General features: G+C 44.1%; 1 protein-coding gene and 1 long non-coding RNA gene across 2 annotated transcripts; one reads left to right on the top strand and one right to left on the bottom strand.

Annotated features, from left to right (window-relative positions):
- Nucleotides 1–2201: 2201 nt before the first annotated feature.
- On the top strand, nucleotides 2202–6741 carry LOC124081801 (speedy protein E4). The gene is made up of 6 exons (XM_046428144.2): nucleotides 2202–2208; nucleotides 2689–2904; nucleotides 3517–3575; nucleotides 4382–4467; nucleotides 5218–5386; nucleotides 6129–6741. Exons 1-6 carry the CDS (start codon nucleotides 2202–2204, stop codon nucleotides 6186–6188), a joined length of 597 nt encoding a protein of 198 aa, XP_046284100.1. The 3' UTR covers nucleotides 6189–6741.
- Nucleotides 6742–9100: 2359 nt separating this feature from the next.
- LOC131423559 (uncharacterized) lies at nucleotides 9101–12742 on the bottom strand. Its single transcript, XR_009225274.1, has 3 exons — nucleotides 12470–12742; nucleotides 11500–11581; nucleotides 9101–9667 (listed from the first exon to the last, which is right to left on the bottom strand). It is a non-coding gene; the product is annotated as an uncharacterized LOC131423559 (long non-coding RNA).
- Between the last annotated feature and the right edge of the window lie 1558 nt (nucleotides 12743–14300).

Below are 14300 nucleotides of genomic sequence, written 5' to 3'. Positions count from 1 at the left end.
ACAAGGGAGAGTGTGAACTTCTGATTTGCTATGAGAGAACCCAAGCAGCTCTGATGCTTAAAGACATCATGGGGAAATCGAATAAGCGGAGCATCTATGCAATTGGTTTTCCACAGCAACATGACCTGCTTCCTGACAGCCAGGACCTGAGAGAGAGCTGCCAAGGAACTCATGGTCACTTGGAAGGCTGCTGGGTGCTCATTCAACTCTGAACATCCAGGGCTGCAAAACTAGGTGGACACTCACTCTCAGCTGATAACACAAATCAACCTGCATTTACTCCTGCTTGGAATGGGGTCATCAGAATCATGTAAGACATTAAATTGCAAAATAAAACTTCAAGCACAGCATGAATAACAAACATGATCTTGTTGATAAGGTCCAAGTGTGGCAAAAGAAAGTTTTGCAGCTTAAATGTGGAATCAACCCAATGCCCACTGAGGGATAAACAGATGGACAAAAGATGTTATCTTCTCTTCTGCTATTCAGCCTTAAGAAAGAGGGAAATTCTGACCCCTTCTCCAGCAATGTGGGATCTTGAGGACAGTACACAAAGTGAAATGACCCAGACACAGTGGGACACATACTGTATGAGTTCACAGTCCTCAACACAGAGGGTTCTCAATTTCATAGAGACAGAAAGTATAATGATGGCCAAATTGTAGAAGGAGAAGTGGGAATTAATGCTTCATGGGTGAAGAATGTCTGTTTATGGTGATGGAAAAGCTCTCCAGATGGATAATACAGCTCATGCCCCACATGATGACGTTATGGCCAACGATGGAACAATGCACCACATACATGAATTTCTCCCACAGGATGTTTATACAATGATGAATCACCCTATAACACATTTTTAGGAATATATCTCCATTATTAAGTGAGACATGCATGTAATTGACACCACTCACCCTCTACACACCACGATGGTTAACATGGCAAGTTTTCTACACATTTAACCACATTCTGTAGACAGAAAGATAAAACATGGATTGAATGCCCAGCTAGAAAGCAAAAGGCTGAGTTAGGACGTTTGGAAGCAGCTTCCCAGTTCCACTGGGTGCTGGGTCACATCCCATGCACTTCCCATCTTCTCAGCAAATATTATTGTCTGTCTTCAATGGGAATCTCCCATTTGTTTCTTCTTTCTACATGTGAGACTTTCCATAGGGTGCATGGGTGATAATGAAATATGCAGGTCAAGAGCAATGTCTGTGCTCCCAAATATGCTATGTAACTGAGAGAGATTGATTGGAACTGAGAGGCTAACCTGAGGTGATCCATAGACTCCCAGAAAGTGTAGACACTCTGGGAAAACCATGAGCATGGGTACAATTTCCTATGATTTTATGACCTCAAAAGGAACCCTTGTGTCAAACATGCCTAAGTGCAGAGTCTGTGTCCCCTTAACAGATTTCTGAAAACAGTGAAGACCAGTGGCACTTAGCAGATTAGATTTGCTAAACTGAGTGTTTCCTTTTAGGGTTTTCAAGTGATAATTCAGTGTACGTGGGTTCTTTTGTACATACTGAGCTCCTTCTTGGGAGGTCATGTCATTTCTGCCCTCCCCCTTCTTCCTTGCCATACTCCTTAATCTCCCACTGCACTGAACTCTGAAATGGAAATGCCCAGAGGCTGGGTATCTAACATGTGTTGTGTTGAGAATGGAGAGAAGAACCCATGTCTAGACAGAAGTGAAAAAGGGGTCAGAGACAAAGTGGACAGAGTTTGGATTAGTAGCAGCAGAGACCATCTCCTCTAGAACTCTAGGACAGGTGCACATTCCAGTCTGACAATTGCAGGTGTTTTCCTTCAAACTGGTTGCCAGGTTGCAATAAGCGATGACATCAGAGGCTTCCAACCTTCCTGACTGGAAGGGACAGACTCTGTTGACCACTGGCAGTGCAGTGGGCAACAGTTTGTCCTCAGTACTGTTCTTCACCTGGTTTCTCCTGTTTGGAGAAGAGCGAACAGACTCCTATTCAACCAAATTCTGGAGAAAGATTTATCTTAATAAGAACCTAGGTTTTGTAGAAGGAAGACAAGAGTATTGGAGAACTTATGGAGGATCAACAAATCTCCCAGTCTGGGCAATCGCCTTCCCTGCCAAGCACCTCAGAATCCCACCTGGAGGTGGTGGTAGATGATGAGGTGGCAGGTCCATCAGGTGAGGGAGCTAGAGTGAGAACTGATTTGACATGATGACTGGTAAGGAGGAAGGGATAGAGCAGCCAGAAAGGTGGGAAGCCCACTTTTGAAGTTCAGAATAGGCCACGGGACAAGGAAGTCCACATGGATGGAAAATCTGCAGAGAAAGGAATTGGGCTAGAAGATGAGATCTAAGTTCAGGAAATGGGTACAGGGGATGTAAAAAGGGTCACTCCACCCATGAGAGAAAGTGTCCATAATGAGAAAGAGTTTTGAGGAACAGGGAGATGGGACAATGGTAAGGAGAAGACAGCTACCAGCCAAGCTAAGAAGGCAACAGTTGAAGGTCTGGGGTGTGGGAGGTGAACTGGGATCAGAGGATGAAAGGATGAGTTCCAAATACAGGAGCCTGACTCTGCTTCCTTTACTCAGCTCTGTGGGTAAAACCCTGCCTCCCATGTCGGTCCTCGAGGAAGAGAGAGTGGACCTCAGAATCTGAGGGAGACTCGGATGATGATTCCCCGGGGATTTTTGATTCAGTACCTTGGGTAGAATCTGGCCTCCTGCCTGAGACCACTGGCCTAAAGAGAAAGAGAGAGTCCTCCACTGAATCTGAGGATGAGCTGGAGGATCTGGAAAGTGAGCTAAATCACCCCTGGGATGTGGAGTCACTGTGTGGCTTCAAAATGAAACTCAAAAAACGGCGCATGAACTCGGTGCAACCAGAACACCATGAGGTTTTCAAGAGGCTTCTAGGTAGGGAGACACCCAGGTAGCGCCCTCCAATCCTGCTCTTTACACAAACAAGGAACTTACAGCCACTGCACTTTTCCAAAGAGCCCTGCTATCCCTGAGATCCCCATTCCTGGAGGACTCAGGACCCCTGTACCCTGTGAAACTCTTAGATGATGGATGATTACATTACACCTGAAAAATGACCCTGCTTGGGATCACAGAGCTTGATTCCAATTATCCTCACTGATTGCAGACACTGTGGTTCTAATAGATTTCATCCTCCCTGAGCGGTGCCTATCAAACTAGAAAATAACATAGAAACTCTAATTCTGAGGTGGTGCATTCTCAGAGGATGATGGGCCCTCGCGGTTTACTCCAAGTTCTTAGTCATACAGACGTCTATCTCTTACCCCAATCCTCACTCAGTTGTTTCCCTGGGGGGTTTCAGGGCAAAGCAGCTTTCCCAGGAATGTTCCTGTCCTTTTCCTATCCAACTGGGATATCGGGCTCTTTTGGGCTCTACTGCACTCCAATCCCACACCTTCTTCAGTGGAGGTCCTATTCTTCTCTCTGTTGTCTATCACCCATGAAGCCCCTTCTGGTTCCCAACTAACACCAGTGTTCTGTTCACAGAAGATCCTGTTGTCAAAAGATTCCTGGCCTGGGACAAGAATCTGAGAGTGTCTGACAAGGTGAGGTTGTTCTCTACTGGGCAGTGATCCTGCTCCAGCACAGCCTGGATGAGGAGGGATTTCTAGCCCACGGTCCTTCTGTCTCCATGTAGAACCAACAAGATGTGCCAAGTCCTGACCCTTTGTGACTTGTCAACATCTCTCTTCAGGGCCTAGCAGTTCCATGCAGTGAGGACAGGTGGACCTTGCTTCTGCTTGGGGTGTTGCATTCCTATCCTCCTCTCTCGGCTATTGTTACCTGAGATTTTGGGCGCCTCTCCTCTTTTATTTTTTTAAATATGTTTTAGTTGTAGATATACAGAATACCTTTATTTTTTATCTTTATGTGGTGCTGAGGATCGAATCCGATGCCTCACATGTGCTAGGCAAGCTCTCTACCACTGAGCCAAAACCCCAGTGCTCAACAGCTTTTTTTCTGTGATGCTAGGGATTGAACCCAGGGCCTTGTGCATGCGAGGCTAGCAAGCACTCTACAGAGTGAGCTATATCCCTATTGCTGGGGCTCCTCTCCTCTTTGCACTTCTTGGGACCCCCTGTTCTCCAGCTTACCCAAGACCCTCCTCACCCAGCTGACCTACATGCCTTTCCTCAAAAGGTCCCCTCAGAGCTGATCCTACAGAACACACTAAGTCTCTTCTTCCCCCAACTGCTCTGACTGTCTCAGGTCCTTCCCCAAACCAGCAGGTCTCCTTACGTGGTGAACTTCTCTCAGGGGCACTCTTCACCCCAGACTCCCATTCCTGTCCCCTCTTTCCTCCTCTTCCAGGATGTGACCTCTCTCTGTGTTTTTCTTCTCTCTCCATCAGTACCTCCTGTCTATGGTCATAGCTTATTTTAGCCGGGCTGGCCTCTTCTCCTGGCAGTACCAACGAATCCACTTCTTTCTGGCCCTGTGAGTATTGGGTCTCCTTCATCAATCAGGACTCACTACCTGGGAGGGTAGGAGGGGAGCAGAGGGGCACTAACCTTTCTTTTACTTTTAGCCTCTTTGTCCTGTTTGCTCCGTGTACACGAGATCACAGCACTGTAGTATAGTTTGTTTTTCTTTTCCACACTTCCCTAGTCAAAGCAACACACAAGCTCCCTAAAGGCCAGTTGTTAAAGAGTCAAGAAAACCAAGGAAACCTAAAGCCCACCTGAGAGGAGTGGAAGAGAGCATGGGCACCTCCTGTCACTGGCAGAGAGACTGGAGGTGCAGCCACATCTGACTGCTCTTCCTTCCTGTATCTATACCAACATTGCTCTGTTTTCTGCCTCTGGATTTCCAAGACAGATGCCCAATTCCCAGCCTGGCACAGGTCCAGTGTAGGGTGGTCCCCTCTGGTTCTTCATACAGGAGTCTTCTCACATTTGTGGCTTTCTACACACACCCTAAACATTCTTCCAAGATGGGTCCAACCACCCCTTAGGACTGCCCCACAACTGTGTTGCTCAATGCTTTCTAGAAAAGAGCTGGAGTTCTTCAGAAGGTGTGTGTCTGGCAGAGTCCTCTGGACCAAGGCATGGTCCTCTGTAACACTTAATAGGGCTGGTGCAGTCCTGTCTGAAGATGGTCCTCTGGGAGTCCGTTTTGGGAAGCTGACTCCAAGGGGAGGTCCTTCTTGGTTGTGCCTCTAAAGAGCAACCTGGTTTCTTTCCCCAGCTACCTGGCCAATGACATGGAGGAGGACAACCAGGCTCCTAAACAAGAAATCTTTCGTTTCCTCTATGGGAAGAGCTACGCCCAGCGTCCCCTGTTCCACAAACTGCGATATCAGTTCATCTGCTCCATGGACTGGAACACTCGGGTTTCCAAGGAGGAGTGTGAGGAGGTGGGTGGTGCTGTGTGTCCTTGTGGGGGGAGAGGGATGGGCTGACTGGAGCGACACAGGAAGGTGGGTGGCTGCAGGTGGGCTCTGGGGAGGAGAAAGCTCAGGAGGGAGGGAAGGACTTCCTGGGCAGTCCTCAGTTTTGCATTTAACCATGTTACTAACTATTCTTGATGGATCCAAGCAGAAATATTACTAATGTTCAACCACTATTCTACTCAAATCAGGGACAATGATAAAGCTTGTCTCTTGATAAAATCAACTTTTCAAATTTGATGGGAAGGGACACCAAAAGGATTCTATCTGTCAAAGCATCTTTACAAATGCTTAATTTATTTATCTGATATAGGAAAATATACTCGATTTTTATTGAAAAGAAATCTGAAAAAATGTGTCCCACATTTTATATAACATGATCCTGATAAGTGTCGTCCATGTGAGTAATAGCTGAAATAATGTTGTGATATCCGTATATAGCTACTTCATTTGTCACCAGGCTAAATAAATCTAATAATTACACCTTGCTATGTCACCTCCTTTGTAGCTGACAGAACTTAGTTAATAGAATCAAGCCTCTCAACATTGTAGTTTTAGATATTTATAGACTGTGTGAATCACGGTGACTAGAAAGTCCAAATCAAAGTGAAGTGATTTTAAGGAATGGGAAAATAAATTAACCATAACTTCAAACCCCTCAATATCCTGTAAAGTCATCAGCTTTGGTGGGGGCTCTTTTCCTTTCCAGATTCAAGCTTATGATCCGGAGCTCTGGGTGTGGGGCCGGGATCGCACCCTCATTGCCTAGAAGTCCTGGAACTATGTTGGCCTGAGGGGAGGGACAAAATTCTGTATCCCTGGCTTGATGACAGACAGAGTCAGTGATTTTCTATTCAGGATGCTCGAGGTCCTACCTTCTTGATCCAGTCCTGTCCACCTCCACCCACAGCCACCCTCTGCAGATGGTGAAACAGCCTGAATCTCCAAGTCAGCTTCATGGTCTCAAACTCCAACCACACAGATGACCCCCTAGAGGTGTGCTGGGGGCTCTGAGGTTGCTCAGCTAGACCTGAGAGAGAACAGTTTATCATTCAGGATGTGCTAGAAATCCTAAACCCACAGCAATTGGGCCCACATGTCAGCTTTGATGAATGGTTGATCTTGGTCTAAAGTGAATATCCTTTAGCCATGAATCTCTCTCTCCCCCTGTAAATTCTCTTTTTACCTCTCCTTTTAATTCATCTTGGGTCACATATCCCTTAAGGATACCAAGCATGAAGATGATTTATTTATATGATTGTCACAGTTTTAGTACATGTGATAAATGTCATTTATTTTGAACACTGTTTATTTTAAATAGTTCTGAGATAGATATTGTTTGGAAATTTGTTTTTCCTTATTAGTTTTGTAATGAGTGTTATAACATGTTTGTGTTCATATATATATTTCTCTGAGGTTTTTATTCTTTTTATCTATTTTATCATATTACTTTTATACCTCAGTGTTATTAACCCATAATCTAATAAATATAAAATTTTCATGTGATGTTCTATCATCATTATGGTGAATATCAAGCTGCTGTTATTGAACTTTTCTTTAAATGTTTTTCTGTAGTGTATATTGTAAGAGAGCACATGTGTTATGTGCTTGTGAAGAGTACAGCACAGTGCATTTGTGAGGAAACTGAATAAAGTTGAAACTCTTCTTACTGTAATGATGCATATGATCTTGTCATTCTGGATTATTTTTTTGTTGTCAAACAATACAGGGTTGTGGTTAATTGACCAAATTTCTTACTTGTGGGAGAAAAACACCTCATTTTTTAGGTAGCAAAATAACAGAGAAGGTTGCAGAACTTAAAGTAGAGACTGGAAGAGGAAACACAGGAAGTCACTGAGAGAGACAACACAGGAAGAGTGAAAGAAAATTTAAAGGAAGCTGTACAATAATCTTAAATCCAAAATCGAGGAGAGCATATAACAGGAGATGGCTTCCTGGTAATGTCCAAGGTTAGGAACACAGGGGGAATAGTAGTCTTTGCTACTTGAGTCAAAATGGGAGTCTTCTCCACAACCTGTGTTTCTAATTTTACATGACAGAAGAAAATCCAAAGAGTCTTCTTGAAATAGAAACTTGTGAAGGGAAATGAAGGTACTAGAGCAGGTTGGAAGAAGAATGAGATGATAGGAAGACCTCGAGCTGGTAAATAGAAGGCACAGAGAGGAAAGAGCTAAGAGTTTGGGCAATGAATGACTGTAGACAAGTACCTTGAGAGATGAGAGCATCAGAGAATATGGGAACAGCTGGAAAGAAGCAGGTAAAGCAAAGTATCAGCCAGAAGAAAAACAAAGCTAAAGAGAGGTGGCAACGGAGCCATCGATGAGATGTGATGTGGGGTTGGAGAGGCAAGTGGAGATGATGTGAAGGGATTGGAAGGGACCAATATTGAATGAGCTTAAGATTGGTTGAATGTGTTAAAAGAGGGATGGTGGTTGGGTGAATGGAGTAACTTCAGAGGTAAAAGTACCAAAAAGGAAGAAGTCATTAAAGACAGCACTGTGTAAAGCAAATCTGATGCTGATCAACCACATGAAGGTCATGTGCTACCCGTTGAGGCCACAGGCCGCCCCTACACCATCTTCTTTTTAGACATCAGCCATAAGCTCCGGGTTTCCCAGGCCACTCGCACTTCTCACCAATGGCTGCAAATTCGGGGATTCCCATGATCCTATTGTATAATTTTCTATTAACATCTCACTGAGGTTAGGAGAGCACGAATCCTATAATTACTGATTTGTCATGTAAAAAAGGACACAAATTGGGACCAGCTAAGAGAAGAGACTCAATTTTTAAAATTTCCTATGCCCTTTTTTATTAGCCACAGAATGCTTAGCTCACTGTGAACCACTGCAATCAAAGAGGGGAAGATTCCAATATTTCCAGAGATATTTTCTAAGAAATGATTGCATAAATCTGTAATATGTTGGAAGAATTATCAAAAAGATTAGACAGAAGGGCTAGTGGTATAGTTCACTGATAGATTTTGGTTACCATGTGCAAGGCCCTGGATTCAATCCCCAGCACCAAAACAAAATAAAGGGGGTGGCACAGAATCAGTATAACTATAACTCATTAATAAAGAGATAAATAAACTTGTTTATCCTTTTACAGAATTAGTTCTCCAAAACTGATGGCCAATGAGCACATGAAAGGTCAACACCTTTTAGTCAACTGGTCATCAAAAAATACAAATCAAAACTACTAGATACCATTTCCTGATCACTAGGATGTCTATAATCAGGAAGTCTAATAATGTGTTGGTTAGGATGAGAAATTAGAACCCTTTACACTGTTGATGGGAGAGTAAAAGGTGCAGCTGCTCAGAAGTCTGACAGTTCCTCAAAAGGTTAAATGTAGAGCGGCTGGGGTTGTGGTTCAGTGGTAGAGCACTTGCCTAGCATGTGTCAGACACTGGTTTAGATTCTCAGCACCCTATAAAAATAAAAAAAGGTCCACTGACAACTAAAAAATACTTTTTGAAAAAAGGTTAAATGTAGAGTTACCACATGACCCAGCAAGTCCACTCCCAGATATATACCTGAGAGAAATAAAAACACACTTCTGTACAAACACTTGTGTGCAAATATTCATAGCAGCATTATTGGTAATATTTAAAAAGAGAAATACTCAAATATTCACCAACTGATGAGTAAAATGGGGTCCCTTCAATGTCAATTTAATCAGCCATAAGAAGGAATAAAGGTCTAAGCATGAATAACATGGGTGAACCATGAAAACATTATGCTAAGAAGCCAGACTAAAAGATAACACAGTGGATAATTCCACTTCTCTGATGTCCAGAATAGGCAAAACTATGGAGACAGAATGCAGATGAGTAGGTGCCTAGGGCTTGGTGAACTGTGGGGGGAAATGCTAATTGGTACTGACAGGATTTCTTTTGGAGGTGATGAAATGTTTGGAAGTTGATTGTGGTGATAGTTACACAACTCTGACATGTACTAAAAACCCTGAGTTGTATACTTTAAATGGGTGGATCACAGGGTATGCAAATTACATCTCAATAAACTATGAAAATAAAATGAAATAGGTGTCAAATAGAAAAGGCTATTCTTTACCTTTCATGGTGACACACATGATGGTCGACACAATAGCTATAACAACTGCCAGGAGGACCCTGAGGAAGATCAAGTAACTGCTGAGCAGGATTCCACAAGCACATCAAATCTCCTTTGCTGCATGACATGCGAAGTCAAAATGCCAATCCACCTGTCCAGAAATAGGGAGGGTCAGAAATGGAATCGAAAGAGCTGCTTTGTAACACATGATACAAAGAAGTAAAGGGAGGTAATATTTTCCAAAACAAGGTAACCCTGACTATGGAATATAATTTTCATTAATATAAAGACACACTAAGTCTGCTATTTGAGGAGGCATCCTGGGAGCCTTCTGGAGATTTGCGGCTTCTGCATTTCTGTCCACCCTACAAAAATAAGGCTCCCAAGGTAAGCTAATTCATTTTTTGGTTCCTGGGATTGAACCCAGGGGTATTAACCACTGAGCTACATCCCCAGCCCTTTAGAGATGGTCTGGCTAAGTTGTCCAGGCTGGCCTAGAATTGTTACAGTCCTCCCTTGGTCTCTCCTGAGTCGCTGGAGATTACAGGCTTGAGCCACCAGGCCCAGCGTGGCCTAAGCTAATTCTTCAGATCAAAGTAAGACTAGCATATTGAATAAGAGGGTCTGGACTGGGGTACAGAGAAAATCCTGCCTCTGCCCCACTATCCAAAGAGGACAGGCTGGGGTGAAAAGGGAATCTGGTTTTCCCTAGAGACATTATTACTAGGTACCCAGCTGTGACCCCTAACTCTAGCCTATTTTCCATATGCCTAATTTCTAGTGGCCAATGGTTTTGACATTAATGTTCCAATTTGGGAAATTTCCAATCCAAATCCTTCAGCTACAAAGGGAATTCAGGGTTTTTACACACTTTAGATATTCTCTGGATTCCCATGTGCCTTAGATCCCTGTTACCACTGGGCCCCCAAAGGGAACTGGGAATGTGGGGATCTGCTGGAGGCTTAGCCATTGCTGATATCTGCATGGGAAGATGGTTCTCTGCACTAGATATCCTCCAACCCCAGACAAGTAGTTGGTTGGCATCACAGGCATGCACTACAAACCAGATGAACATTATCTTTAATAAACTGCTTCCTTGAAAAAAAAAAAGATACACTAAGTCAATGAAAGAGTATGGCTTTCTTTCTTTTTCACTTTCTAAGTTTATATCATTGTTCTTATTTTATGTCTATTATAGTCTATTTAAATCCATTTCTAGCCACAAGGATGCAAATATAATGTCAGCTGCTGGAAAACTGCTTGATATGACTCAGAAATATGCAACTGGTAAACCAATAAACTACATGTTTGCTAGATTATTAAACAGAAAATTTATACATCTGTGGATTAACAAGATCAACACACATTGAATCTGAACCAAGAGGGAAGGCACTGAACACAGATGCAAACATGTTCACAGTGAGCACCGATAAAACTCAAAAGGAGGAGTCCTGTGGTCTTATAACTATGATTTTGTAACTCACTGCAGAACAATGAAAGACAGCACTGAACAACACAAAGTAATAAGAAGTCTGACCCATCTCTACAGGTATTTTAGCAGAAGGCAAGACTGCCCTATTAAAGATTCAAGCCCAGATAAGAAGCGGAACCCGGGGACTGGAATTTAGCACAGTAGTTGAGTGCTTGTGTTTTTCATCAGTTTTGTGCTATTCAGGTCTCCATGTCTACACAAAATAATAGGGAAATGATCTCTGAAAAACCTGGCCCTAAAAACTACAAAGTTCCTGGAAAGCAGACCACATTTCTTGTTTTGAAATCCCTTTCCCCTTCAGAATCTACGTTTTCAGAACCATGACATTATTCCTTGCCCACACCCTTTGCAAGTGGACTTCATGCACCAATGGCACTCCCCACTGGTTCCACACTCCGGAACAACACACATATGCAGAGCCATTCTGCTTCTCGAGAAATTCTGCCACCCCCAGCTCAAGAAGGGCAACAACGAAGGGCATTATTTCCTACCTTTGTCTTGCAGGGCAGGAGCTCTGCTCTCCCGCGCAAAGTGGGAACCATGCAAGTGCACCTGGCTCTGTTGTGGTGTGAACTGATAAATACAATCAATAAGAGTGTAAATTAGATTACATATTAGTTAAAAATATAGTTTATAGATATAAGAGTTTGATAAGTGAGATAAGACAATTATGAAGCAAGAACTGTCATAGACAGGCCTAAGACTCCATTTTGCTGCTTTCTATAAAAAACTGTTACAAAAGCTGTTTTCTTATAAAAATTGTTTTTCTGTACTTTGTATCCCACAAATTGTACCCTAATCAGAATGCAGTGGTAGTCATGGTGAGCTATATCCTGGGTCTGAGTACACTTGTGGGTCTATATGACTTTGAAGTAGATTCTCAGCCCCCACAACACCCGCCCAAATTCAGGAAGCAACTGTCCAGCACCTGCTTGAACCCAGGACTGTGATCAACTGAACTGCAAAGCTAATGCTTGTTTTGCTTCTGTTTATCGCTGGCTTGCTGACTGGAAAATTCCAGTCCTGCCTGGAGCCCACAGGTCCCACTTACTAATGTTTTAATTTCTATGACCGGCTAGCTTACATGATGATAAGCGAGTCACTGAGTTGTGGATTTTGTGCTTATATTCTTTTTGGATGAACCAGGAAGCTGCTGTCCTCCCACAGAGCTTAAATCTCCACGGTGGGTGACAGTCCCTGGCCAGGTAAATAAAGCTCTCTTTTGATTTGAAATTCGGACTTTCAGTGCTTTCTGAGGCGTCTCCTCATAACAGCTCCAGAAAGTTGGAGGCCGCCATTTTGGGTCTGTAATGACGCCCCGCTCCACCCGTCCTCCGCGCGGCAGCCCGTGCTCCTGCCCGGCAGCGCTGACCTCTGGGCCGTGGATGTGACCCCGACACGGCCTCCCCTCTCCCGGCCTCGGTCTGACGTCTATAAAGCGGGGACAGCACCCGCACCTACCTGCTCCGCCGTCGCGAGGACCAGGCAAGAGACTAAAAGGCCATCGCGGTGACCGCGTCAGTACCTCTCGTCAGAGCCTCAGGTGACGGCTCGCCTCCCTGCTCCTCGTCGCCGTCCAGGACAACGCTCGCAGGAACAGCTTCAAGAACGCGGGGAAGACCAAGTTATAGCGGGACAGCGACGGCCAAAGAGCAGCAACCCTCAGACGACGCCAGCGCCTCTCACCTCCCTGGACTCCACAAGCAAATCCGCCGATACTTCGCACAGGCGCACAAGGCGGGGCACTGCGCATGCTCGCTCAGGACCGAGGCGCGCGCACGCGCACTGACCCACCCGCCGCCCACCGCCCTCTAAAGATAGGACAAAAAATCGAGCCCACATAGCCCAGCAAAGATGTAGAGAACCTGTAACTCCCTTCACATCACGGGTGGGAGTGGAAAATGGTGGAAAACAGTTTGTTGGCTCCTTGACCAAGTAAACACAGACTCCCCGTATGAACCAGCAATTCCATTCAGTGTATATTCCCAAAGAACTGAAATCAAGTACCCCAACAAGGATCCATACACACATGCTCACAGATGCATGATTCACCATAGCCAAAGAGGGAAAACCACTCCAATGTCTATCAGTAGATGAATGGGCAAACAAAATAGGTTTTATCCTTATGAAGGAATATTATCAGTTAAAGAAGGAATGAAGTGCTGGATGTGCTGATGTATAGATGTAAATATACAGCCATTGTGCATTCATTGTCTGTCAGTCACAAATTCACCCCCTTTTCTTGCTCTGTGATCATGGACCTGGTCCTTGTAAATCTCACTCCTTTGTCATCCTAACTGGTAAACCTTGTCTGGAGGGGATTCTGGGAGAGAGATGGAGCTTGATTTCACACTTAGTCCCCTCTTTTGTTAGACAAGGAAACTGTACTCAGAAAGTTGTCCCAGTCGTACAGCAATAAGTGACAACTGGAGATAAAGCACGGGTCTGCTGCTGGTGCCCCCAAATTCACCTGCTCTGTAGTTTTTTCCCAAGTCGGCCCCTCTCCACTCCCTCACAGATGAGAGCATACAGCTGGAAACCCTCATTTTGCAGAGCCTGGTTTTCTTTTCCATTCCTCACCCTGATATGGAACCCTATCTTGGTTCCCAGCTGGTTCATTCCATGTTGGTCTCCATTCCACCTCCTGGCCAAGGACCTATGCTCCCACAATATGTGATGCACCTGCATCAGGTGCTGAGTGCCGGTGTGCTGTTGGCTCAAGGAAGTCCTGCAGGGGGCTCAGAGGTGCGACCTATCCATCCAGGTGTCCAGTGGCAGGTGCTGAGTCTGGAGTGGTTGAGAACAATCACCAACTACTTAGGACCTACAACTGTGGGTCTCTAAGGTCAAACAGGAAAGCAAATCACAGAAAGGCTCCTTGACTTGCCCAACACTTTACAGACATTCTCTAACAAAAACCTGCTGGGCTATGTGGGCTCGATTTTTGTCCTATCTTTAGAGCATGTCCCTATCAGTGTGTTTGTTCATCTTATTCTACATTTTAATACTTAAAAACATTCTTTTGGTAGTGAAGATGGACACATGCCTTTATGTTATGTTATTTTATTTTTTTTAATGTGGTGTTGAGGATCTGTGCCTCACACATGCTAGGCAAGCAAGCACTCTACCACTGAGCTACAGCCCCAGGCCTACATTTTAATTTTCTTCTAAAAACCCTTCTGGATTAGAAGCAGTTATTCTATACATGGTTTATAATTTTGGTATTTTTGTGAGAATGTATTTTAATCTTAAAATATATAGAAGAATTATCCTGTGTGCATGAATATCTTTG

Source organism: Marmota monax, unplaced genomic scaffold (genome assembly GCF_021218885.2).
Source record: "Marmota monax isolate L192 unplaced genomic scaffold, Marmota_monax_Labrador192_F-V1.1 WCK01_AAM20220418_F8-fsc00368, whole genome shotgun sequence".
NCBI lineage: Eukaryota > Metazoa > Chordata > Mammalia > Rodentia > Sciuridae > Marmota > Marmota monax.
The sequence above is the reverse complement of the archived record's forward strand: the minus strand, read 5'-3'. Positions and strand labels throughout refer to the sequence as shown.

Coding starts and splice junctions, on each gene's coding strand:
- LOC124081801 (XM_046428144.2), top strand. Junction 3,576..4,381: donor ATCTGAGAGTGTCTGACAAG/GTGAGGTTGTTC, acceptor TCTCTCCATCAG/TACCTCCTGTCTATGGTCAT. Junction 5,387..6,128: donor CCAAGGAGGAGTGTGAGGAG/GTGGGTGGTGCT, acceptor TTTCCTTTCCAG/ATTCAAGCTTATGATCCGGA.